The sequence below is a fragment of the Salvelinus namaycush genome, chromosome 31 (genome assembly GCF_016432855.1).
Source record: "Salvelinus namaycush isolate Seneca chromosome 31, SaNama_1.0, whole genome shotgun sequence".
NCBI lineage: Eukaryota > Metazoa > Chordata > Actinopteri > Salmoniformes > Salmonidae > Salvelinus > Salvelinus namaycush.
In genome coordinates, this window is record NC_052337.1 from 15,997,660 (window position 1) to 16,025,370 (window position 27,711).

General features: G+C 42.9%; 1 protein-coding gene across 2 annotated transcripts in view; it reads left to right on the forward strand.

Moving 5' to 3' along the window:
- The window catches only part of ap3b1a (adaptor related protein complex 3 subunit beta 1a), a 78,267-nt gene that overhangs the window by 26,248 nt on the left and 24,308 nt on the right, over positions 1 to 27,711 (forward strand). For both annotated transcript variants that reach the window (XM_038971351.1, XM_038971350.1), the window contains exons 7-22: positions 7,398 to 7,580; positions 8,680 to 8,835; positions 10,100 to 10,197; positions 10,282 to 10,336; positions 13,014 to 13,085; positions 13,174 to 13,236; positions 13,384 to 13,516; positions 13,654 to 13,763; positions 13,956 to 14,132; positions 15,341 to 15,527; positions 16,334 to 16,464; positions 16,679 to 16,829; positions 16,943 to 17,126; positions 18,644 to 18,797; positions 21,834 to 21,882; positions 21,983 to 22,086. In XM_038971351.1, coding sequence (XP_038827279.1) covers positions 7,398 to 7,580; positions 8,680 to 8,835; positions 10,100 to 10,197; positions 10,282 to 10,336; positions 13,014 to 13,085; positions 13,174 to 13,236; positions 13,384 to 13,516; positions 13,654 to 13,763; positions 13,956 to 14,132; positions 15,341 to 15,527; positions 16,334 to 16,464; positions 16,679 to 16,829; positions 16,943 to 17,126; positions 18,644 to 18,797; positions 21,834 to 21,882; positions 21,983 to 22,086 — 2,007 coding nt within the window. The remainder of the gene's footprint in view (positions 1 to 7,397; positions 7,581 to 8,679; positions 8,836 to 10,099; positions 10,198 to 10,281; positions 10,337 to 13,013; positions 13,086 to 13,173; positions 13,237 to 13,383; positions 13,517 to 13,653; positions 13,764 to 13,955; positions 14,133 to 15,340; positions 15,528 to 16,333; positions 16,465 to 16,678; positions 16,830 to 16,942; positions 17,127 to 18,643; positions 18,798 to 21,833; positions 21,883 to 21,982; positions 22,087 to 27,711) is intronic.

The window sequence follows — 27,711 nt, forward strand, 5'->3', positions numbered from 1 at the left end:
CTAGGTTTTTGTACTTATTCCAAATGATTCCCATTTTTCTGCCAAAGTCGATGTTCAAACAACTGGACAGCTACATTTCCAACTTCATTTTGAATAAGTTAAATCCACAAATGAGAGAGGTATATCTAGAGAGACCTAAGGCTGCAGGTGGGCTAGGCCTTCCCAGTTTTTTACACTACTACTGGTCAGCAAATATATCTAAATGTGTTTATTGGGTTTCTACATTTGAAAACAAGGATGGTCCAACTTGGGCCATCATTGAGTTACAGTCAAGCCTTCCAACTTCTCCTGTCTCGCTCTTGTGCTCCTCGATACCCATGAACCTTGGCACCCATGTTTTGAATCCCATTGTCAAGAACTCCCTTTAAAGTCTGGTCCCAATTCCGCAATCACTTTAGCCTTAAACAAGCAAGCGGCTTCTCCCCATGAACATCTAATCATCTCTTCCCAGCGTCACAGATTGACACGGCATTCCAGTTCTGGCACAGGAATGGTCTGGTGTCTTTTTGTGACCCACATCCGTCTCATTCGATACTCTGAGGGTTGACCATAATATTCACAATACCCACTTTTTTTTAGATACCTGCAAACTCGCAGCTTTGCCAAAAAATATTTCCCTTCATTTCCACTCGAGCGTACTAAGTGTCCAGTCGAGAGGTGCTTAGATCTTAACCCATATCTGAAGGGCACAATCTCCAGATTATACGACATAATACAGAATATTAATCCGCCTTCCTTGGCAAATACAAAATCTGCATGGGAGCAAGACATGGGTTGTGAGCTACCCGATGATATATGGCAAAACAGTATTGAGCGTATCCACACCTCATCATTTTGCATAAGGAATGGGCTCCGTCTCCATTAATCAAATAACAGATTGCCAAAAATATGTCCAAGTGTTGACCCCAAGTGTTTGAGATGCCACCGGAGTCCAGCAACTGTGGGACACATGTTTTGGTCATGCCAATATTTGAGTGGCTTCTAGGACCCCATTTTTTTTTTAGGCATTCTCACATATGTGTAATACAACTGTTAACCCAAACCTGTTCACTGCCATTTACTACCACACATCTGCTAGCTCGCCACCTTGTCCTCTTCCACTGGAAGTCTGCAAAGCCACCCTCCTTTTTGCAGTGGGTTAAGGAGGTGATGTCATCTCTGCCACTGGAGAAGGTTAGGTACACTGTGCTTGGGTCCCGATTTTAAAGTTAGTCTTAACCTGGTCCCCATTAATACAATATGTTGAGCGCCTGTTGGTGGAGGGATAGGATGGGAGGGAGTGGTGGTGGAGGGATGGGAGTGAGGGGTAGAGGGATGACAGAGAGGGGTGGATGGGGGGGTTGTACTGGTTTTCTGTTCTCATATCTGAAAATGTATAAATTAATAAAGTTGACGAGATGCCCTGGGAAAAACAAATTACTTTTTATTTTCGTCTTCAAAAATGTGACGAGAATTCCACGTGAGACTAATGGACATTTAATTTGACATGAAGCTCCTTTTCATCTGTTTTGTCCAGTCACGAGCATGCATGCATGAAGAATATTTCATGCAATCCTCTCATTGGCAGAATTGACATCTTTCAGTTGCACAGTCTGATTGAGCTGATATGCCCTGCTCTCTCACACAGCTCCCAGTCGGTCACTTCCGTCAATCTTTTGAACTGATTCGATGCCAGGACACTTGACTTGTAACTAACTTCAACTAGAAACAATGTTTACTCTTACTTTCATGTAAGGTATTTTTGCTTTGATCACATCAGAAGATCTATTAGTCATTCCTCTGTGTCACTGCTCTCGAGCCACAGTCCACAAATGCGAGTTGTGGTTGCTTTTTTCCTATGGGGAAAAACAAATTATATTAGTTTAGTAGTATGACTCCAGTAATACTTCTGGCATTTTTGTAAAGCTCAAATGCTTACTCACCCCCCTTGACCGTTATGATGGGGAGAAATTCAGAGCTGTAAATTGTTTAACCTGTAGCCAAGGATTTTATAATCTATATTGTTAATTATGGCTGCAATCTGCCGCAATATCAATGTTGCCAGCTAAGGTATATGAGGAGATAGTAGGCCTAGTTGACAGGCCTACTACTGAATGAAACGGAGGGACCTACTTGAATTTGTCCAATAGGAACTCTGTTTTTTGTTGGAAAAAGTGTGCTAGTGCTTTAAATGTATCTGAATGTGCACATAATGGAAGTTAGTTAGCCTAAAGTTAGTCTAAATATTCATTATTTAATAGAAAAAATGCCCTGACCAATGTGACTAAAATGGCTGCGACTAAAACTAGACTAAAATTGTCCCGAGTTTTAGTCGACTGATAATAACTAAAAATAACGATGGATGAAATGACTCAAATGTATTTTTAGACTAAAACTAAAATAGCTACCAAAATGAATGTCTCCATACACAAAAACCTGCAATGAACAAAGCAGCAATGCAATAAGCATGGATTAAATATATTGTATTCAGTCTGAAATCAGATGGGGTGTCATCTATTTGATATCATATCTGTTCAACAGTCAGTCCCTCTCTCTTACTTAATTCAAACCAAATCCATGATGTCACTACTATCACTAGGTGCAGTAATCCCATTCAGCCACCGGAGGGTGCTCCAGTCCAACAGAACAGTCCCCCCCAATCTTTAGCCGTCTCTCCCCTCAGCTTAGCTCATTCACCAATGCCATGCTTTGTTAGCACCCACTTAAACCCACATCCTTAGACTCTCCCAGTTAACTGTCCATTTAGAAAGGCATTCTCCCACTGATGCTGGTGTCACCTTAATTTGCTTTCTACGGTTAAGTTATTTTTTCTAGATTAGCTTGATGGCATTCTCCAACTCCAGTGTTTTAAAGCAGCCCAGCCCATCACAAATACAGCATCTCCTTCCCCTATTAGGATAATAGATAGGCGCATACTCTTCAGAAAGTCACCATAAATACATAGCTAAATGCTCTTATCAAGGCTGTTTAAATGTCAATTGTGTACGTGCTGAAGTTAGCATATAGAATGCCCTGTACATTTAAAACATTTTAGCAGACACTTTTATCCAAAGCGACTTAATCATGTGGGCATACATGTTTTACATATGGGTGGTTCCAGGAATTGAACCCACTATTCTGGCGTTGTAAGCACCATGCTCTACCAACTGAGCTACAGAGGACCACATACAGGCCATACACGCTCTCCCCCTCTCAATTATGTATTCATTGCATACATTTCTCATTATATAAACAAATCCGTAGCACTAAGGCCAGTGGGGGCTGGAGAGCCCAGGACCAGATGCATAGCATATTTGGCTTCAGTCACTAACGAAGATAGATGATTTCTCCCCATTGTAACACTCTCGCTGGCTGGCTGGCTGGCTGGCTGGCTGGCTGGCTGGCTGGCTGGCTGGCTGGCTGGCTGGCTGGCTGGCTGGCTGGCTGGCTGGGGGACAGAGAGAGATAGAGGGCACAGTCACAGAAGTGCTAGTGCTGTGATTAAAAAGAGAGGAATGCTAATGTATTTTCAGGGGTATTTTTGTGTTATGATTGTTATAATAATTTCAGAGCTTTTATATCATATTTATTGTCGGTTTAGTCTCTTTGCTTTTTGTCGGTGATCTATCGTATTGCCTTTGGTCTTTCATTCAAAGTGTAGGCCTATTTGGATTTATTCACTCTTAGGAGTATCATAACAATCACTTCTGGATATATTTTACATGCGTCTTAAATTACCTGCTTTATGACTGTTGATCCCACAGCAGTATTTCAAGTGCATTTGATGTATGTGTCACAAAATGCTCTTTGCAGACATAAACACCTAAGCTGATATTTCCCTTCACGTTCAGATTTAGAATTTCAGATCTGCCGTAACTAGACTCCTTTACATGGTGTGATTAGCCTAATGAGGGAATGTATAAAGCTGAGGTGATAGACATGCGGCTCGGTAGTCGTTTATGGCCTACCATCCATACCCAAATTGTACTCTAAAACTAGCCTTGATTATTCTAGGTGATTGGGTGTTGCGAAAATTTGAATTCTCAGAAGAAAAAAAGTGAATTCCCAGTTATGCTGTTAAGACAATGGGGTAGTTTGATGTAAGTAGTATAAATCTGTATAGGTGTAAAAAATATAATACACTTTGTTATTGAGCCAATAAGTGGCCTTCCTGACGTTGGTCTGAACAGTGATGGCCCCTTTAGGCTAAACGTGTGTGACACCCCTGGTTAAAGAGGGGATGGTATAAACAGAATGAGAAGAGAAGGGCTGTTGAGAGAGAAACAACACAGGAGGTTGTGCAGCTGTTTTACTGTGATGGATCTATTATCCAGCCATTACAAGATAAATGATCGATCCCTCCCATCCCATCCCCCCGCGCCACCCCCTGCAAAATTGAAATGAGACAGAGAGGTGTGTGTGTGTGGTATGATTATGGGCTAGGTGGGATACCCATTAATTTAAGAGAAAAAGCGAGGGAGGAGAGAGAGAATGCAAGGAGGGTAGGCCCACCGACCCTGCACCATGCCATCAATCAAGGCGTCGTCTCTGGTGTGATGACCCAGCACTCGCCACCTCCCTGGCGCCTCCCTGGCACCTCCCTGGCACCTCCCTGGCACCCTAATTAGAATTCATGACAAAATAGATGCAAGGAAACGGTTTGGGCCCTTCATAATTTTATAGGAAATGTATTGTTATTAGAGGAACCATTTGCTTAGTGTGATTTTTCCATTACTGGCTTGTCACGCAGTGTAGATAATATGTTGGTGGATGAGGGAGGGAGGGCGAAGGAGGGGCGTGGAAGGAGGGAGGGAGGATGGGTGCCAACTCCATAGATTGGGGTGTCAGTTTTGTTGATGGTGCATGTAGTTTACCTTGGAGCTGTGTCTAATGGGGGTAGTTGAGAGAGGGGGAGGGAGCACAACAGGCCTGAGATACTAGGAACATCAGTGTATCCACTGATACACACACTTACACTCACAACGTTCCTGTTCAAGTCCTGTCACTACTGTACTCCAACGTGAGATCGCTAAACTAGATCAAGTTTGCAGAGTTGGAACTTTACATCCAGCATCTGTTAGTTCTGAGACCAAGCACACTGTGCAAAACAATTAAAAACCACACACTACCCAATTAGGTCGCTTTCCAATTATAAACCACAAGCTCTGTTAAACTCTGCTTATGAGTTTTCTTATTGCCTGTGGATTTCCTAATTGCTTGCTAAACTGAGTGCTTAAACAATGTTACGTTCCTTGCCTCTGTGTTGATTCATTTCGTCCATATGGTTGTTTTTGTACACAACAGCTTGTTTTTGGTTGAAAAACGTACTTGTGGTTGCAAAGTTAGGCTGCTCCCAAACATGCATTTTATCTCACACACCTTTCTATTTAAGTGATAATGCCCATGAAGCTGGTGTTTGGAGGATATATTGGCACGGGTGTTGTTAGGCCCGAGACGAACTCGAGGGCCGGCACAAACGGGTTACCAACATATTCAAATTATTTTCATACTATTTCATCCTTCCACAATATATAGTCCCGACACAAATCTAGGGTTGCTAGCCAAGTCGGTTGGCTGATCGTTCGTTCGTTCTATCAGTTCGGTTGTCAGAGACGTGACCCAGTTGTTAGTTTTAAATGTTCTTATCCCTTGCTTGCTAACTAGTCAACTAAGGCTAACTTACAGTTATGCCAAACAGTGCAGCCAGAATAACAGCAAAGTAGCTGCATTTGCCTTTGTTTAAGCTGTTTTCTAGTGACATTTATTTGGAGACATCCATAACAATAAGCTAATGTGTGATTTCCCCTGGCAAAGAAAATGTGCTCTCTCGTCAGGACACTGTTGTTCAGAGGAGCTAGCCAACAACACAGCTAACGCAATCACTTCAAACTGAAGCTGGAAGACTGCAAACTAGCTGCATTTTGTTTCATTTGAACTGTTTTCTATTGAAATTACTTTGTATATATCCATAAAATGATGCTGATTCATGATTTTGACTGGCTGAGAAAATATGCCTGCCTGTCTGTCTCGTCCCGACCTCTTCACATTCATTACTATGGGAAAGCCGGAGATAGAATTTCAATATTGAAACAATGTTGCCAATGTCAGAGAGACAGACAAGGTATATACACATCTCCGTTATTGAAAACCAATTGCTAGTCTAAAAGAAATGGGAAATAATATCTACATGCTTTTTACAGTGGAGTTCAAGTTTATACAATTTCTGGTTGGGCTGATGAGACAGTGGATTGCGCAGTGAGATGGAACAGCGTAAATAGGCATTTCAACATCATAGCTTTAGCCAGTGGTAACTTGTGGCATAGACAATTGCTGGAATGCGGTTTTAACCAATCAGCGTCCAGGGTTAGACACACCCATTGTATAAAGTTTTAAAAGTCATGTAGAAGCCTACTCTCTAAAGCTGTCCATATTGTTGAATGATTAACACTTTGCTTCCCAGCTACCCAGTTGTAAGAGGGCCTCAAACACACACACACACACACACACACACACACACACACACACACACACATACACAATCAACGCAGCTGCATGGCGAGGCTGATGGGTAAATGTACAGGGTTTCCGCAGTGGCCACCAGGGTCCTGTCTTTTGTAATGAGAGAGACCGAATCCCGCTCCCTATCTCCTTCATTCTCCCCCTCGCCTCTCTGTGTTGAAACTGTTTGCATATTAATACATAGCCATGTCAATCAGCCAGCCAGCCAGTCAGCCAGCCAGCAGCACTATAGGGATAGAACATGGACCAGACAAATGGATTTTTTTCTCCCAATAAAATGTACTTGATTGCCCCCCTCCCCTTCCTCTCTCCTCCCGCTTCCCCCTTTCTCTTGTCTCATGAATAGAACATTCAATTAGTTATGAGCTGAAATAATAATTATGAGAAAATATGAGAAATGTTGGACATGTTATGTTAGTGATGGATTTATTTGATTTTTTTTTATTTAACTAGGCAAGTCAGTTAAGAACAAATTCTTATTTACAACGATGCTGGGCCAATTGTGCGCCGTCATATGGGACTCCCAATCACGGCCGGTTGTGAAACAGCCTGGGATCGAACCAGGTTATCTAGTGACGCCTCTAGCACTGCCTTAGACCGCTGTGCCACTCGGGAGCACAGGGCAATGAGAAGTTAGATTAGTTTAGTGAAGACTTAAAATGCTCTAGTTTTCTACCCAGTTATTCCTCTCCTGTGTGGTGCCTGAGTTTTTCTTTATTATAATCTAACTGTACATCCTAATTATTTCTGTTAGATCAGGAAGTACAGTCTTTCTAACCAAGGTGGCTTATGATGTGACCAGGCTAGAGCATGGGTCTCCAACGCCGATTCTGGAGTTAATGAGGCTTTTGCTCCAGCCCTACAGTAACACACCTCCTCTCTCTCCTCCTGTCCTCTAGTTGGTAGCAGGCAGCGTTGTGATGGCCTTTGAGGAGGTGTGTCCGGACCGTATTGACCTGATCCATAAGAACTACCGTAAACTCTGTAACCTGCTAGTGGACGTGGAGGAGTGGGGTCAGGTGGTCATCATCTCCATGTTGACACGCTACGCCAGGACACAGTTCACCAGCCCCTGGAAAGAGGTGAGAGATGGAGGGAAGGGGAGAGGAAGCAAAGAGGAAATATGGTTTATAAGATTGTACAAGAACAGTGTGAGATGTGGTGTGATCATTTAAAGTGGAACTCAGCAGTTAAAACCGTAACAAAGCGGTTTCCCTGTTTCTGTAAAAAGCTGAGAGATGGGGCTGGAGAAATGTAACCACTCTCAAATTCATTGACTGTTATGTATGCAAGGACTGACAATCCATGATATCAAAATTATAGTTTTTGTTTACATTTACTTTGTTTACAAATATTGGAGTAACGGGCTTATATTTTGGAGTGAGCTTATATATTGGAGTAACAGGCTTATATTTTGGAGTGAGCTTATATATTGGAGTAACAGGCTTATATTTTGCATTCTGATGGGGTACGACAGTTGAACTAAGCTCATGAGGCATTCATAAGTTATATTCTTCAAGAATAAATGGGTACAAATAATTAAGTCCAAAAATGTATGTAGCAACTGCAGATTGCCCCTTTAAATAATGGCTTGTCTTGAATGTCTCTTTAAAGCCAACCAGGAAATGTCTCAGGTAAAGGACCAATAGACATCATCACTAAAGTAATAAAGAAATAATTTCTTCAATATGATGAGTCAAATATAACCTACAAATAAATCACAAAGTTAGACATTTGTCTACTGGGAGACATTTGTCAGTAAGTATGTGTTGGTAATGTAAGTCTATATTCAGTTATTTTTCACCCAGCGTTGCAGTTATTGTGTGAACATAATAAAGGAAACCCCTACACAAAACGTGTCCTCAGTAGCTGTTGAAAGGCAAAACATTTGCAATTAGCACAGTAAAAAATCTACTGATATTTTGTGAGCACAGTGTGCAAAGTTTCTTTACCTTTTAACTGTTGTACAGGTGTCCAGGTCATCTTCAAGCAACCTCTAGATGTGTGTGTGCATCTGGCTTTGAATATGATGAGTTGACACCTGGTGGTAAAGATGTGGCTGATGTGCTATCAGATTGACGTTTATGGTGGTTGTGTGTGTGCTGTGTTTCACAGTGAAAGTAAATGTGTGTGCTGTGAATAGCAGAGTGAAAGGAAATGTGTAATGTGTGTGTGTTTCAGGACGGTGTGTTTGATGAGCACAGTGAGAGGGCGTTCTATGAGTCTGATGAGGAAAAGACTAGAGATGAGACAGAGGCCAAGCCCTACATGATGGACCCCGACCACAGACTGCTGCTCAGGAACACCAAGCCTCTACTACAGAGCAGAAACACTGCCGTGAGTCAAACACCACACACACACACACACACACACACACACACACACACAGTTGTATAAACACACACACATAGAAATATACACATACACAGCAGTAAGTGGTGTGTGTGTGTGTGTGTCTGCTCTTCAACCTGCTGTGAGGGATACAGGCAGCCTTGATGAAACCGTCTGAGCGTGTGGTTCAGTTCTCACTTCTTCCTCAATGCTGTCTCTGGAACCAAGGCTACGCCGTGCCACCACTGATTCTGCCGCTGCTACACAGGAACACACCCATTGTGTAACACACACACACATTGTGAGCAGAGCTCCATCACCCAGGAGACTCAAGGTCTGTGTTGCAGTGTAGCAGCAGGAGGAAAAATGGTCCCAAATGAGTGTGTTGATTACAATGTGACATGTTATGTCTTTACCAGAGAAAACACACTGCGGCCCTCCATCTTACCGACACTTACCGTCACTTCTTCCAAATGTGACTCCTCAGTTCTTACTCCGGCTATCTGTTACCTTCTAAATGACACGTCTCGTCTTAAAAACACATGGCACTTTACTTACTTAGCTGTTTGATATATGGAGCTTTAAAGAGCTTTGTGTCCTGAGTGAAGAGAGACTCATCCTAAATAAGAAAACTACAAAAATCTCTGAAATTGGAAACACTTATCTCCCTCACTAGCTTTAAGCACCAGCTGTCAGAGCAGCTCATAGATTACTGCACCTGTACATAGCCTATCTATAATTTAGCCCAAACAACTACCTCTTTACCTACTGTATTCATTTATTTATTTTTGCTCCTTTGCACCCCATTATTTCTATCTCTACTTTGCACTTTCTTCCACTGCAAACCAACCATTCCAGTGTTTTTTTTACTTGCTATATTGTATTTACTTCGCCACCATGGCCTTTTTATATTTTTATTTATTTTTATATATATTTTGTTTGCCTTCACCTCCCTTATCTCACCTCACTTGCTCACATTGTATATAGACTTATTTTTTCACTGTATTATTGACTGTATGTTTGTTCTACTCCATGTGTAACTATGTGTTGTTGTATGTATCGAACTGCTTTGCTTTATCTTGGCCAGGTCGCAATTGTAAATGAGAACGTGTTCTCAATTTGCCTACCTGGTTAAATAAAGGTGAAATAAAAAAAATTAAAAAAAAAAAGAAGAGTGGGAACAGTATGACTGGAGTTGAAAAACACTGTCTGTATTTGAGGTGTTGCTAAGCGGCCATGTTGGATGTGTCTGTTGTCCTCGGTCTGTCAGGTGGTGATGTCTGTAGCCCAGCTATACTGGCACCTGGCTCCTAAAAACGAGGTCAGCATCGTCACCAAATCTCTGATCAGACTGCTTAGAAGCCACAGGTAATCTCTATCTATCCATTTTTCCCCCTCATTTTTTCCCTGAGGATTTCCGACGGCTTAATATTTTCTCTCTCTCCCTCTTAGAGAGGTGCAATACATTGTATTACAGAACATAGCCACCATGTCCATCCAGAGAAAGGTAAGGACTAGGGATGCAAATCTTGTTCCATTTTGTTGCTGACAAACCAACCCCCATTAACCGGTTAGCAAACAGTTATATTTATTCCAAACAGTAAAATGACAACAAAAAATACTATGCATGGAAGGAACAGCCATTTTTCATTTAGAGCTTAAAAAAACTTGCGACAATAGCAAGCCTATCCTCTCATTATTGAACATGCAACTACTGTCGTGAAGTAGAGAATGGAATAGATCATTTTCAACATATGCCAAAATGCAATTAGCAGGAAGACACTGTTCTAAAAGACACCTGATGCAATCCATTTCATGTGACAGAGATCTCGGTTAGAAACTTAGAAAGAGAGCAAATGTAAGTATGCAACAACTAGGCTGGGTTGTTAATATGACTAGGATTGTGCCTTTGGCTTCTGGACAACGAAATAAAGTTGATATGAAAACCAGTAGAACAGGAGAGAAAGGCTGTGAAACTTTTTTGGTTGCTAGCTTAGCTGCTGCTGTTGGCTGCTTCATGCTGCTCCTCTCTCTCCCACTGCTCCCTGCAGCCTGCATCTGTGAGTTGCCTAGCAACGAGTCTCTGGCTTGCTTGCGGCTCAGCCGAGACAGCCATATCGGTTTAGTTATAAAAATCTTTGACCATATAGTTGACATAAGAAAGCTACTTTCTGACTCTAAACCCCCCTTACATTACAAATGTCTGCAAAATAAGAATTCCAGTTGACCCAGACACTGTTCCTGTTTTGACTGAGGATTTTGTTCAATTCTGACCCAATTTAATTACACAAAATTGTGCAAATTAACCTATAGACTGTTAAGGAGAGACTGGCTGCATCACTTATTTTATTAAGAAACATTGTGTTGAAAATTCCAAATTGTTTGCATAGTCAACTTACACACAGCTCTGACACACACACTTACCCCACCAGACATACTACCAGGGGTCTTTTCACAGTCCCCAAATCCAGAACAAATTCAAGAAAGCATACAGTATTATAAAGAGCCGTTATTGCATGGAACTCCCTTCCATTTCATATTTCTCAAATGAACAGCAAACATGGTTTAAAAAAAAAAAAAAAGATAAATCAATACCTCACGGCACAACGCCTCTCCCCTCTTTGATCTAGATAGTTTGTATGTATTGATATGTAGGCTACGTGTGCTATTTTTAAATTGATGAAATTCTGTCCTTGGGCTGTTCTTGTCTATTAATGTTTTGTTTTTATGTCATGTTTCATGATTTGTGTGGACCCCAGGAAGAGTAGCTGCTGCTTTCGCAACAGTTAACGGGGATCCTAATAAATACCAAAATACCTAGCATGACTGGTCAAATGTATTTTCAGTGGCTAACTGACTAACGGTTAACCATTTAAAATCCCTAGACAGGACAGACACCCTTACAAGATGTAGGCTCTTAATTTGATTACTATTTTGTTGCTGATAATTTTCCTGCAGGAAATGTAGATGAGATTTGATTTAGATAAATTCACTGAAAACCCACACTAACACACGGTTACAGTGCGTTCGGAAAGAATTACAACCCCTTGACTTTTTCCAGATTTTGTTATGTTACAGCCTTATTCTAGAATGGATTAAATCGTTTTTTCCCCCTCATAAATCTACAAACAATACCCCATAATGACAAAGCAAAAACTGTTTTTTAGAAATTTATGAAATAAAAACTGAGCTAATGCATTTACATAAGTATTCAGACCCTTTACTCAGTACTTTGTTGAAGCACCTTTGGCAGCGATTACAGGCTCGTGTCTTCTTGACACCCCTGTATTTGGGGAGTTTCACCCATTCTTCTCTGCAGATCCTCTCAAGCTCTGTCAGGCTGGATGGGGAGCGTCGCTGCACAGCTATTTTCAGGTCTCTCCAGAGATGTTCGATCAAGTCCGGGCTCTGGCTAGGCCTCTCAATAAGATTCAGAGACTTGTCCCGAAGCCACTCCTGCGTTGTCTTGGCTGTGTGCTTAGGGTCGTTGTCCTGTTGGAGGGTGAACCTTCACCCCAGTCTGAGGTCCTGAGTGCTCTGAAGCAGGTTTTCATCAAGGATCTCTCTGTACTTTGCTCCGTTCATCTTTCCCGCAATCCTGACTAGTCTCCCAGTCCCTGCTGCTGAAAAACATTCCCACAGCATAATGCTGCCACCACCATGCTTCACTGTAGCGATGGTGCAGTAGAAACATCTCAAGGATGAACAAGGGAAACAGGATGCACCTGAGCTCAATTTCGAGTCTCATAGGTGTCTGAATACTTATTAGGTATTTTATTTATTTATTTTTTATACATTTGCAAAAATGTCTAAACCTGTTTTCGCTATGTCATTATGGGGTATTGTGCGTAGATTGATGAGGGAAGAAAATAGAATAAGGCTGTAACAAAATGTGGAAAAAGGGAAGGGGTCTGAATACTGTCCGAGTGCACTGTATATTAACAGTATTGCACCTTTCATGTAACCTACATATGGCCAGCTAATAGCCTAACCACCAATCAAGCAACATTATGGATTAAACGTTAAAATCCTGTTGCTGCAGGATTATTTTGATGTGACAATATCTAGGTGAAATTAAGATCCTACATCTGTAGTAGTAGGTCATTTTAGTTGTAGTTTAGCGTGCATAGATGTATTGGCACACTGTATGTTTTGAACTGTATGTTTTGGTGTTGTCTCACTAGGGCATGTTTGAACCTTACATGAAGAGTTTTTATGTGAGATCCACAGATGCCACTCACATCAAATCACTCAAGGTAAGCTCCCTCATGATGACCTAGTTAATGTAAAAGTAAACTGTGAGATGAGTTCAGGTGTGTGATCAGCTCTTTCTTGACTCCCCAGCTGGAGATCTTGACCAGCCTGGCCAACGAAGCCAACATCTCCACCATCCTTAGAGAGTTCCAGGTACGTTTTTCTCTCCTCGTTCTTTTTTCTCTCTCTTTCTTGCTCTCTTTTCCTCTTTTTTACATTCAAACCCTTTACCCTTCTCTGGCACATGTATTTATTGCCTTTTACAGTGAATGGCTCCAACTTGTGCTTTGGTTTTTCCAGACCTATGTGAAGAGCCAGGACAAGCAGTTTGCTGCCGGTACCATCCAGGCCATAGGCAGGTGTGCCACCAACATCTCTGAGGTCACAGACACCTGCCTCAATGGACTGGTGCTGCTGCTCTCTAACAGAGACGGTATGGGGGAGGGATCCAGTCCATTGGTTTAATTGATCGACTGATTGGTTCTTTGTCCAGCTTCTTTCCAAAGTTTGATGTGTGTGAAATCCTCTTGTAGGTTTTGTTTTAAATGTAACCGTATGAAGTCATTACAGAGACGGTGGTGGCGGAGAGCGTGGTGGTGATCAGGAAGCTGCTCCAGACCCAGCCCACCCAGCACAGTGATATCATCAAACACATGGCCAAACTCTTTGACAAGATCACTGTACGTCTACCACTATCTGAACATTTGTGTGTCTGTGTCCGAGTGTGTATTTCATGAGACTGATCTTGTGTGAGTTGGAACATTTAATTGTCTGCACAATCTTAACATAGAGTAACCCGTGCTGATGGCACAGGCCAGTATCCTGTGGCTGATAGGAGAGTACAGTGAGGACTAACCCCTCTGTGTCTCCAGGTGCCGATGGCGCGGGCCAGCATCCTGTGGCTGATGGGAGAGTATTGTGAGAGGGTCCCTAAGATCGCCCCTGATGTCCTCCGCAAGATGGCCAAGAGCTTCACCTCCGAGGAGGACATCGTCAAGCTCCAGACTGTCAACCTGGCTGCCAAACTCTACCTCACCAACTCCAAACAGGTAAAACATACCTACATACATAGTCTACGCTAAACTGTGCAGTAGCCTATAAGATGTTATTAAGCTGTTATTACCATGTCAATTCAGCTTATGATGACTTCCAGTTGTTCTAGTTATTTGGCTACTTAGGCACTAGCTGCTAATATAGTTTCGCCAGTGTCTTTCCTAAGTATTCCGGTTTGGTTCAGCCTGCTGGGTCTAACAGAAGTCCTATATCATAACCTCAGAGCTAAATGCTTTGTTAAGAGCAGGCTTCAATGTCGCGCATTCTCCCATCTCCCTGCCTCCCCTCTTATGAGAACTGAAGGCCCATTCTATCTATGTCCTCCCGGGTGGCGCAGTGCATCGCAGTGCTAGCTGCGCCACCAGAGTCTCTGGGTTCGCGCCCAGGCTGGGCTGGGTTCGCGACCAGGCTCTGTCGCAGCCGGCCGCAACCGGGAGGTCCGTGGGGCGACGCACAATTGGCATAGCGTCGTCCGGGTTAGGGAGGGTTTGGCCGGTAGGGATATCCTTGTCTCAGTATGTAAAAATGTAATAAAATGTATGCACTCTACTGTAAGTCGCTCTGGATAAGAGCGTCTGCTAAATGACTAAAATGTAAAATGTAAATCAGATGGGAGGCAATATGGCTGCCAAGCTGGGATTATGACCACACTGCAGACGCTGCTGCTGCAGCCTCAAATGAGCACATTATTACACCGGTATCCCCTGGTAATGTTTCAGAGAGGGGGTGGGGAGAGAGAAAGAGAGAGGTGTAATGTTACTGTTCAGGTAGTAACTCTTGTTTTTATTCCTCTCTAAATAATATATGCTAGTGTAAGGAAAGCACTTCCCATCTCAGACCATAAAGCCACCTGGTACAGGGAGAGGTTGTCACTCATACAGCTAGTGAGGAGCAGTCTCAGCTGGAGAAAGACGAGGAGAAGAGGGAACATTTAGTGTGATGCCCCAGAGCTGTGTGGTTTTTTTTTTTTTTTTTTGTGTGTGTGTTTTCTCCCCATTTCCCTCCATCTCCTTCAATATCTTACCATATCCCTCCATCTTTCCCCTGCTCTTTTTCCTGCCCCGTCCCCTCTATCTTTCTCCTGCCCCGTCCCCTCTATCTTTCTCTCTCTCTCCTCCTTCCCTCTCTCCCACCATATCTTCCCATCTCCCTCCCATCTCTCCTTCCCTCCATCCCCCCTCTCTCCCTCCTTTCTTCCATCCAGACTAAGCTGTTGACCCAGTACATTCTGAACCTGGGGAAATATGACCAGAACTATGACATCAGAGACCGCACGCGATTCATCCGCCAGCTCATTGTGCCCAATGACAAGAATGGAGCGCTCAGCAAGTACGCCCACCGCATTCTGCTGGCTCCCAAACCAGCACCTGTCCTCAAGTCTGCCTACAAAGGTACCTTTTTAAATAGCGCACTAGATAGGGAATTGTGTGGGTCTCTCTGAATGGCATTGGGGTCAGGGCTCTCTCTCTGGCTCATATGAGATGGATGAATTACCTGGCTAATACTAACCTTTCTGAGACGCAGAGAACACACACATACACACACACACACTTGACTTTAATCCAGATAAGAGACAGAAGCAGCCTCCTAAACATTATTATTCTGCGGAGGTCTCTGCGTCTGCTAGATGTTTATGGAAAACGTTAACCGCTCCTGTCATTCTTAATATTCACACTTTAACGCCTCTTTTTTCTCTCCATCTTTTTAGTTAGAGAAAGCCTGTTTTGAAGGCAGACCTCCCCAGGCACTTTGACTGATTACACCTCCTATATTCACCATTAGGGAGGGAGAATCCTTTTAATCTGTGTTGCCCGCTGCCGTGTATGTGCTCCTGTGGGCTCCTGGACCCTTTATTAAACAGAGTTGTGTATGTGTTTATATAGTGACATTTCAGAGTGTTTAAGGCCAATTACTCTCTGTCCTGCATATTGAGAGAGCACTGCTGTGACATTGAGACCCCTGCCTCTCAACCCTTCTCCCCCCTCCAATGTTAATCATTGTTTCCTTCTTTTCTTTTCCTCTCTCCCTAACTCCAATGATTCTCCTCTGACACGTTTTCTCCTCTATTTCTCCATCCCTCTTGTTCCTCTTTCTCCTCCCTCCATCTTGCCCTCTCCCCATCTTTTTCTCTTCTCCTCTTCCCTGTGTCTCCCCCTCTACCTCTCTTTACCTCTCTCTGTCTCTCTCCCTCTGTCAGACCGCGATCGTTACCAGTTGGGAACCCTGTCCCACACCATCAACACCAAAGCCAGTGGCTACCTGGAGCTTTCTGATTGGCCTGCCGTGGCTCCTGACCAGTCAGTGAGGAATGTGGAGGTGATTGAGCCGGTAAAGATCCATCATTCCATCTTTCCTTCTACTGCTCACCTCACCCCGGCCCTACACCAAGGGTGGTCATGGTCAACTCTGTCACCCAAACTACAAATCCATTTTGCTACGTTTCAATACGTTTGCAGTTCTCCCAACTCTCCTCCCTTCTCTTACTTTACTTCCTCTTACTGTACCTCACTTCCTCTGACGTCACTTCCTGTTCTGTTGCCAGGTGAAGGAGTGGGCTCCATCTCTAGGGAAGACTGGTAAATCCAAGCCTGCCAAGTCATCAGATGACAAGTTCTACTCTGACTCTGGAGAGGAGGGGAAGGGACCAGGGAGCAGTAGCAGTGCGGATGACAGTAGCAGTAGTAGTAGTGAAGGTGTGTGTGTCCACGTGTGTAACATAAAGTTCTCTTGTGAGTGTTTGCATTGCCAGTCCAATCCATTTTATCTGTAAGACTGCACATCTTACAAAATGAACATGTGTGTCCAGAGTCAGGCAGCGATGCAGAGAGCCGTGTCGAGAAGAACAGCAGTCAGAGCAGTGAGGAGTCAGACAAGTCCTCCAGCCAATCAGAGAAGAGTTCCAGTGAATCTGACTCTGACTCTGAAAAGAAGAAGAGGAAAACTAAGACCCCACTACAGAAGAAGACAGTCAAACCAACGGCCAAAGACGGGTACCACACTATCATGGAACATGCCCACTCCCCTGACTAGGTCCTTGGTTTGGAACCTATATGTATTGTGTGTCTATCATTTCTCTTCTTGCTGAATTTATCTATTGAGGTCTTACCTGTTTTATCGAAGGCTGAGCGTGATAATTAGGCAAGGGTTGTGTGTGTGTGTGTGTGTGTGTGTGTGTGTGTGTGTGTGTGTGGTCGCTCATACAACAGTGCAGCTGTCTGAAGTCATGGTCACAGTCAGCAACGTGATCAGTGCATTGTGGCATCAATAATCTCATTCTCCATCTGTTCACTTTCTCTGTCTCTCACACACATTCTCTCTGGTCATGTTGAAGACATACGATGACACCTACTGTACACACACGTTCAGAGCAGTTAGAATGTAGTTAGTGTGAGCTCCATCAGCAGTGGTCCAGATTTACATGGCCGATAGATAATGACTGTGGATTGGGCATTTAGCTGCCTGGTGGTACCAATGAATGAGATCTGAGTCATTACTGCTGAATACACACACACGCACACTGTTACACACTGGCAAATTTTGTCCCTGACACGTTCTATTTCACTCACCCCAGCTTTCTTTCGCACACACACACACACACCCTACCTGCTTGCGCTGTATGACAGGCCGGCAGCTGACCTTGTTCCCTCCATTAGAGTGTAATTAGAGCAGCTCACCCCAGTGATTTCACACACACACACACACACACACACTATCCCACACACACACACTATCCCACACACACACAATCTCTCTCGCAAACACACACACCGACACACACACAGTAATTATCCCAGCTCACCCCAGTGCTTCCACAACAAACCCAGCATAATGCCCTCATTACAGCCCAGTCATTCCAGGCAGGGCTTAATCAGGCCCACTCTGATTTATATCGCTTTTTCCTGTTCGAAACAAATGAAATCTGTAGGCCAAATTAATACTGGCTTCTCATCATCGGCCAAGTTAAAAAGCCAGTTACCGTCACAATTCTCCTCGTTAATTTAACAGCTGAAAATCCCAGGCAGCCCCAGTAAACACTCATTATCAGGACAAATTGAAGAGAGAGGGAGATGGAGGGAGGGAGGAGGATAACTTTTTAGCCAAAGCGATATTAAATTAAGTGGGCGAACCAAAACAGATTGATCTAGGTTGTTCTGACAGAGTTTGAGTGTGAGCTCCAGCAGACTGCACTACGTGGTGCAGAATGGAAAGTGTTTGAATGGATAGATGCGTAACACTTTCCCCTTCGTATTGAAACTTTGTCATGTTTTTTATGTTTTGGTTATAGGAAACACGCGTTAATGTATTACACTCTTCAGTTTAAGATATGTTAAAGGTGCCCTATTCCTTAGATTTCCTCATGGGAAATCATCTTTAAACACTCCTTTATCAGTTACAGGTTGAAAAGTGTTGGAATGTGATTTGGAGGTTGAACTCTTACAACCTTTTGTGTTCTCTCTCCTCAACGTGCATGTGTGTTCGTTTATGTGTGTGCGTGTTCCTGTGTCAGTGATTCAGATGAGAATGGGAACGTTGCTAAAGAAGCCAACAGTTCGTCTGCAGAAGAGAGCTCCTCTGATTCAGAATCAGACTCTGACACCCACACAGACTCTGACTCAGGCACCGAACACAAGAAGAAGACCAAGTCTAAAGCCAAACCCAAGGTGAGACAACCAACCAACTGGGAGGGAAACAGCTTGCTAGGTGTGTCAGTTCTAGCATGCTTAACATCTAAGATACAGCTAGCGTTAACTCTCTTGAGTGTTCCTTTATCGGCAGTTGATTGAATTGAGGCCGTGGTCTGACTCTGAACAGATGAAGGTCTGTTGACCTGTGTCCAATCTGAGCTGTTCTCCACACCGTAAATAAGAGAGTATGAATCAACCCGCTGTTCATCATGGTACAACAGTATACAGTGTGTTAGTGAGTGTGAACAGTGTCTTTGAAGAGCTACTGGAGGCAGAGAAATCACATTTTACACAGCGGAATATGATTTGGTCTTATTTGTTTCTTCTTGCTTTTTCTCTCACCTCATCCTTCCCTGCCTCTTTCTGATTCTCTCCCACCCTCTTTCTGATTCTCTCCCACCCTCTTTCTGATTCTCTCCCACCCTCTTTCTGATTCTCTCCCACCCTCTTTCTGATTCTCTCCCACCCTCTTTCTGATTCTCTCCCACCCTCTTTCTGATTCCCTCCCACCCTCTTTCTGATTCTCTCCCACCCTCTTTCTGATTCCCTCCCACCCTCTTTCTGATTCCCTCCCACCCTCTTTCTGATTCTCCCCCACCCTCTTTCTGATTCTCCCCCACCCTCTTTCTGATTCTCTCCCACCCTCTTTCTGATTCTCTCCCACCCTCTTTCTGATTCTCTCCCACCCTCTTTCTGATTCTCTCCCACCCTCTTTCTGATTCTCTCCCACCCTCTTTCTGATTCTCTCCCACCCTCTTTCTGATTCTCTCTCTCTCTTTCTGATTCTCTCTCTCTCTTTCTGATTCTCTCCCACTCTCTTTCTGATTCTCTCTCTCTCTCTTTCTGATTCTCTCCCTCTCTCTTTCTGATTCTCTCTCTCTCTCTTTCTGATTCTCTCCCTCTCTCTTTCTGATTCTCTCCCACTCTCTTTCTGATTCTCTCCCACTCTCTTTCTGATTATCTCTCTCTCTCTTTCTGATTCTCTCTTTCTGATTCTCACTCTCTTTCTGATTCTCTCCCACTCTCTTTCTGATTCTCTCCCACTCTCTTTCTGATTCTCTCCCACTCTCTTTCTGATTATCTCTCTCTCTCTTTCTGATTCTCTCTTTCTGATTCTCACTCTCTTTCTGATTCTCTCCCACTCTCTTTCTGATTCTCTCCCACTCTCTTTCTGATTCTCTCTTTCTGATTCTCTTTCTGATTATCCCTGGCTGCATTCCAAACACTTAACAGACACACCCTCAGGCCTCAAATTAAGTGGACACTTCTGATGACATCTGACGAGTTTACACTTGCAAGGGAGGAAGGAATTCATTTTAAATGGACCGCCCTTGCCCGGAAGTACATCACTCGTTCATCCCGCGACAATTGTGTTTTCAGCCACCGGTAGCTTGTGGGTGCTTTATATGCGCTACAGTCAATTATGATTGCATGTCTACTTATATTAACTATATAATTATGAATATACGCCCACTGTATGATAGCTAGCAAATTAATTAGCTAACTAACGTTTTCATGCCTAGCTGGAACTTCTGAAGAAGGAAAAACATTTATTTATATAATTTCCAAAAGCTAACCAAACAAAAACGTCATACATTTTATGAGACGTGTTTGTGCATTAGTAGCACAATTTCTAACTTATTTACATTTGTTTTTACTTACACTTGTATGTTTACTTCTCCATATTGACGTTGAGGTTTTAAGTTTTGGCAGAGTTTTCTTAGCGGATGTGCAATCATCGCAAATTGAATTATGGGGTGTTTCAGGCCCCGAAGTGAACATAATTGTACACTCGCAAACTCTATCAAAAATAGGGGCTGAGGGGCTTACTTTGCGAAGTTCCCTTGTTTGGCTAATCGTTTGGACCGATGGTCAAGATGGTGACGGAGATTCCCCCAAGGGCATAAGACGAGAGTAAGTGGGGAGGGTGTGTCTTTTATGAGTTTGAAACGCAGCCCCTCTCTCTTTCTGATTCTCCCCCTCTCTTTCTGATTCTCTCTTTGATTCTCCCCCTCTCTTTCTGATTCTCTCTGATTCTCCCCCTCTCTCTTTCTGATTCACTCTCTTTCTGATTCCCTCTTTTCTGCACTGACATTTTCATTTTACACACTTTGCTCCTACGACCTATGCATTATGCATCTCTCTGTCTTTTCTCTCCCTCTTTCTCTCTTCTCTTTCTCTCTCAATCCGCCTGTTAACAAGGGTTTCTTCTTTGCCACCAAGCATCTATCAGAGACGATCTGAGAAGATACGCCCTCTAACATAATTGTTTGTTTTCACTCATATGCCTTCTCACACACTCCTCCATTTGTGGATCCTGCAGTAAGCAGAGTGGAATTTTATGGTTCTTTATGAGAAGTGAACAGGGCTGTGGGTGGTTAGGAGGGCATGGAGAGACAGAGGGCCTGTTGTGTTGTATATGTGACGATGCACGTCCTAATATTCTGAGTCGCCTTTTGACAAGCCTGGCCTAGTTGTAGGAGTTAGAGTCAATGGAGTGTATCTATGGATTGTGACACGACATGTCTCATGGCTGGCCCATGTAGATCATACAGACCCTACAGATGTGTATATACACACAGCAGCCTGAGAAATATAATATATTTTATGCACATAGCAGACGTGTTTAGGAATATCATGTTACTGCATTGTATAGACACTGTCAGTCAAATAGGGCAGTGTGTAGGCTACATTCCCACAAATACATACAGATAGACTTTACTTTAATATTCTGCCTGTCATCTTTCTCTCTTTCCCACTAGTTCTTCTTTCTCTTTCATCTATAGCCTTCATTCATCTGCCATTCATGTTGGAACATTTGCTAAAAAAGAAAACTCTTATGTTATGATATACTGTGCTGTACTCTGCCAAGTGTTTTTACTATAAATATGTTTGACAATGTGACACAGACCTAAGGGTCGACCATTAATTAATATTTTATCCAGCACCTGTTCAAAGTCAGTCTAGGGACAGTATGTTTCTCATGTAGGATTCTGCTGGTCTTTTCTCCAGGTGGAGGTGAAGTCAATGAAGGAGGTGTGTCTGTTGGATCTGGGCGACTGTGAGTTTTCTGTCTGTAAAACAGCATGTAGCTGGGAAAAATACCACAAGATTTCCAGTTGGAGTTCATCTCATAAGTGTTCTGTGTGTGTGTCCTGTAGTCACTCCTGCACCAGTGACCCAGCACAAGTCTTCTGTCCTCTCCCCTAGCCTGCTAGGAGACCTGGAGGGCCTGTCACTCTCCAATGTCTCTTCCACCATCCAGGTGAGAGTGTGTGTAGATCTGTCTGTCTGTTTATCCATCCCTTGGTGTGTGTGTGTGTGTGTGTGTGTGTGTGTGTGTGTGTGTGTGTGTGTGTGTGTGTGTGTGTGTGTGTGTGTGTGTGTGTGTGTGTGTGTGTGTGTGTGTGTGTGTGTGTGTGTGTGTGTGTGTGTGTGTGTGACAGCTGAGAGAGAAACGTGTTGGATCATACTGTACAGTAGAGTGTCTTTAAAAGACTGTCTCTCTAGTGGCTGGAATCTCCTTCTGGAGTTGGCTGTTGACCCTTTCCTCCTTCTTGGACATATTTATAAATCATCTCCCTTTCCTCCTTCTTGGACATATTTATAAATCATCTCCCCTTTCCTCCTTCTTGGACATATTTATAAATCATCTCCCCTTTCCTCCTTCTTGGACATATTTATAAATCATCTCCCCTTTCCTCCTTCCTGGACATATTTATAAAGCATCTCCCCTTTCCTCCTTCCTGGACATATTTATAAATCATCTCCCTTTCCTCCTTCCTGGACATATTTATAAATCATCTCCCCTTTCCTCCTTCCTGGACATATTTATAAATCATCTCCCTTTCCTCCTTCCTGGACATATTTATAAATCATATCCCTTTCCTCCTTCCTGGACATATTTATAAATCATCTCCCCTTTCCTCCTTCCTGGACATATTTATAAATCATATCCCTTTCCTCCTTCCTGGACATATTTATAAATCATCTCTCTTTCCTCCTTCCTGGACATATTTATAAATCATATCCCTTTCCTCCTTCCTGGACATATTTATAAATCATATCCCTTTCCTCCTTCCTGGACATATTTATAAATCATCTCCCTTTCCTCCTTCTTGGACATATTTATAAATCATCTCCCTTTCCTCCTTCTTGGACATATTTATAAATCATCTCCCCTTTCCTCCTTCTTGGACATATTTATAAATCATCTCCCCTTTCCTCCTTCTTGGACATATTTATAAATCATCTCCCCTTTCCTCCTTCCTGGACATATTTATAAATCATCTCCCCTTTCCTCCTTCCTGGACATATTTATAAATCATCTCCCCTTTCCTCCTTCCTGGACATATTTATAAATCATCTCCCCTTTCCTCCTTCCTGGACATATTTATAAATCATCTCCCCTTTCCTCCTTCCTGGACATATTTATAAATCATCTCCCCTTTCCTCCTTCCTGGACATATTTATAAATCATCTCCCCTTTCCTCCTTCCTGGACATATTTATAAATCATCTCCCCTTTCCTCCTTCCTGGACATATTTATAAATCATCTCCCCTTTCCTCCTTCCTGGACATATTTATAAATCATCTCCCCTTTCCTCCTTCCTGGACATATTTATAAATCATCTCCCCTTTCCTCCTTCCTGGACATATTTATAAATCATCTCCCCTTTCCTCCTTCCTGGACATATTTATAAATCATCTCCCCTTTCCTCCTTCCTGGACATATTTATAAATCATCTCCCCTTTCCTCCTTCCTGGACATATTTATAAATCATCTCCCCTTTCCTCCTTCCTGGACATATTTATAAATCATCTCCCCTTTCCTCCTTCCTGGACATATTTATAAATCATCTCCCCTTTCCTCCTTCCTGGACATATTTATAAATCATCTCCCCTTTCCTCCTTCCTGGACATATTTATAAATCATCTCCCCTTTCCTCCTTCCTGGACATATTTATAAATCATCTCCCCTTTCCTCCTTCCTGGACATATTTATAAATCATCTCCCCTTTCCTCCTTCCTGGACATATTTATAAATCATCTCCCCTTTCCTCCTTCCTGGACATATTTATAAATCATCTCCCCTTTCCTCCTTCCTGGACATATTTATAAATCATCTCCCCTTTCCTCCTTCCTGGACATATTTATAAATCATCTCCCCTTTCCTCCTTCCTGGACATATTTATAAATCATCTCCCCTTTCCTCCTTCCTGGACATATTTATAAATCATCTCCCCTTTCCTCCTTCCTGGACATATTTATAAATCATCTCCCCTTTCCTCCTTCCTGGACATATTTATAAATCATCTCCCCTTTCCTCCTTCCTGGACATATTTATAAATCATCTCCCCTTTCCTCCTTCCTGGACATATTTATAAATCATCTCCCCTTTCCTCCTTCCTGGACATATTTATAAATCATCTCCCCTTTCCTCCTTCCTGGACATATTTATAAATCATCTCCCCTTTCCTCCTTCCTGGACATATTTATAAATCATCTCCCCTTTCCTCCTTCCTGGACATATTTATAAATCATCTCCCCTTTCCTCCTTCCTGGACATATTTATAAATCATCTCCCCTTTCCTCCTTCCTGGACATATTTATAAATCATCTCCCCTTTCCTCCTTCCTGGACATATTTATAAATCATCTCCCCTTTCCTCCTTCCTGGACATATTTATAAATCATCTCCCCTTTCCTCCTTCCTGGACATATTTATAAATCATCTCCCCTTTCCTCCTTCCTGGACATATTTATAAATCATCTCCCCTTTCCTCCTTCCTGGACATATTTATAAATAATCTCCCCTTTCCTCCTTCCTGGACATATTTACAGTGCCTTCGGAAAGTATTCAGACCTCTTGAATTTTTCCACATTTTATTACATTACAGCCTTATTCTAAAATATATTAAATAAAACAATTTCCTCATCAATCTACACACAATACCCCATAATGACGAAGCAAAAAAACGTATTTAGATAAGTATTCAGACCCTCTGCTATGAGACTCAAAATTGAGCTCAGGTGCACACTGTTTCCATTGATAATCCTTAAGATGTATCTACAACTTGATTGGAGCCCACCTGTGGAAAATTCAATTGATTGGACATGATTTGGAGGGGCACACACCTGTCTATACAAGGTCCCACAGTTGACAGTGCATGTCAAAGCAAAAACCAAGCCATGAGGTTGAAGGAATTGTCCATAGAGCTCCAAGACACGATTGTGTCGAAGCACAGATCTGAGGAAGGGTACCAAAGCATTTCTGCAGCATTAAAGGTACCCAAGAACACAGTGGCCTCCATCAATCTTAAATGGAATAAGTTGGAACCACCAAGACCCTTCCTAGAGCTGGCCGCATGGTCAAACTGAGCAATCGGGGGAGAAGGGCCTTGGTCAGGGAGGTGATGAAGAACCCGATGGTCACTCTGACAGAGCTCCAGAGTTCTTCTGTGGAGATGGGAGAACCTTCCAGATGGACAACCATCTCTGCAGCACTCCAAGAATCAGGCCTTTATGTTAGAGTGGCCAGACGGAAGCCACTCCTCAGTCAAAGGCACATGACAGCCAGGGACTGGGACTGGGAGACCAGTCAGGATCAAGGCGAAGATGAACGGAGCAAAGTACAGAGAGGTCCTTGATTACAACCTGCTCCTGAGCACTCAGGACCTCAGACTGGGGCGAAGGTTCACTTTCCAACAGGATACCGACCCTAAGAACACAGCCAAGACAACGCAGGAGTGGCTTTCGGGACTAGTCTCTGAATTTCCTTGAGTGGCCCAGCCAGAGCCCGGACTTGAAACAGATCGAAGATCTCTGGAGAGACTTGAGAATATCTGTGCAGCAACGCTCCCCATCCAACCTGATAGAGCTTGAGAGGATCTGCAGAGAAGAATGGAAGAAACTTCCCAAATACAGGTGTGCCAAGTTTGTAGCGTCACATCCAAAAAGACTTGAGGTGATAATAGCTGCCAATGGTGCTTCCACAAAGTACTGAGTGAAGGGTCTGAATGCGTAAATGTGATATTTCAGTTTTTTATTTTCAATTAATTAGCAAAGAATTCTCAAAGTTTTTGCTTTGTCATTATGGGCTATTGTGTGTCGATTGATGAGGGGGAAAACAATTTAATCCATTTTAGAGTAAGGCTGTAACCTAACAAAATGTGGAAAAAGTCAAGGGGTCTGAATACTTTCCAACGGCACTGTATAAATCATCTCCCTTTCCTCCTTTCTGGACATACAGTACCAGTCAAAGGTTTGGACTCATGCAAGGGTTTTTCTTTCTTTTTACTATTTTCTACATTGTAGAATAATAGTGAAGACATCAAAACTATGAAATAATCATGTTGTAACCAAAAAAGTGTTAAGCAAATCAAAATATATTTTATATTTGAGATTCTTCAATGTAGACACCCTTTGCCTGAATGACAGCTTTGCACACTCTTGGCATTCTCTCAACCAGCTTCACGAGGTACTTACCTGGAATGCATTTCAATTAACAGGTGTTCCTTGTTAAAAGTTAATTTGTGGAATTTCTTTCCTTAATGCATTTGAGCCAATCAGTTGTGTTGTGAGTCCATATTTTGGCAAGAACAGCTCAAATAAGCAAAGAGAAACTACAGTCCATTTAAGACATGGGTGGCAGCGTAGCCTAGTGGCAGCAGCGTAGCCTAGTGGTTAGAGCGTTGGACTAGTAACCGGAAGGTTGCTAGATCGAATCCCTGAGCTGACAAGGTAAAAATCTGTCGTTCTGCCTCTGAACAAGGCAGTTAACCCACTGTTCCTAGGCCGTCATTGAAAATAAGAATTTGTTCTTAACTGACTTGCCTAGTTAAATAAAGAAAAAAAAACATGAAAGCTACTCACTCCGGAACATTTCAAGAACTTTGAACATTTCTTCAAGTGCAGTCGCAAAAACCATCAAGTGCTATGATGAAACTGGATCTCATGAGAACCGCCACAGGAAAGGAAGTGTTACCTCTGCTGCAGAGGATAAGTTCATTATCCTCTGCACCTCAGATTGCAGCCTAAATAAATGCTTCACAGAGTTCAAGTAACATCAACTGTTCAGAGGAGACTGAATCAGGCCTTCATGGTCAAATTGCTGCAAAGAAACCACTACTAAAGGACACCAATAAGAAGGGACTTCGTGGTGACATTATACCGGTGGAAATCGGTCCTTTGGTCTGATGAGTCCAAATTTGAGATTTTTGGTTCCAACCTCTGTGAGATGCAGAGTACAGTAGGTGAACGGATTATCTCTGCATGTGTGGTTCCCACTGTGAAGTATGGAGGAGGTGTGATGATATGGGAGTGATTTGCTGGTGACACTGTCTGTGATTTATTTAGAATTCAAGGCGTTTAGCGTTTTACCACCGTTTTGCAGCGATACCATCTGGTGTGGGCTTAGGGGGACTGTGATTTGTTTTTCAACAGGACAATGACCCAACACACCTCCAGGTTGTGTAAGGGCTATTTGACCAAGAAGGAGAGTGATGGAGTGTGGCATCAGATGACCTGGCCTCCACAATCACCCGACCTCAACCCAATTGTGGTGGTTTGGTATGAGATGGACTGCAGAGTGAAGGAAAAGCAGCCAACAAGAGCTCAGCATATGTGGGAACTCCTTCAAGACTGTTGGAAAAGCATTCCAGGTGAAGCTGGTTGAGAGAATGCCAAGCGTGTGCAAAGCTGTCATCACTGCGAAGGGTGGCTACTTTGAAGAATCTCAAATATAAAATATATTTTGATTTGTTTAACACTTTTTTGGTTACTACATGATTCCATATGTGTTATTTCATAGTTTTGATGTCTTCACTATTATTCAACAATGTAGAAAATAGTGAAATAAAGAAAACCCCTTGAATGAGTAGGTGTGTCCA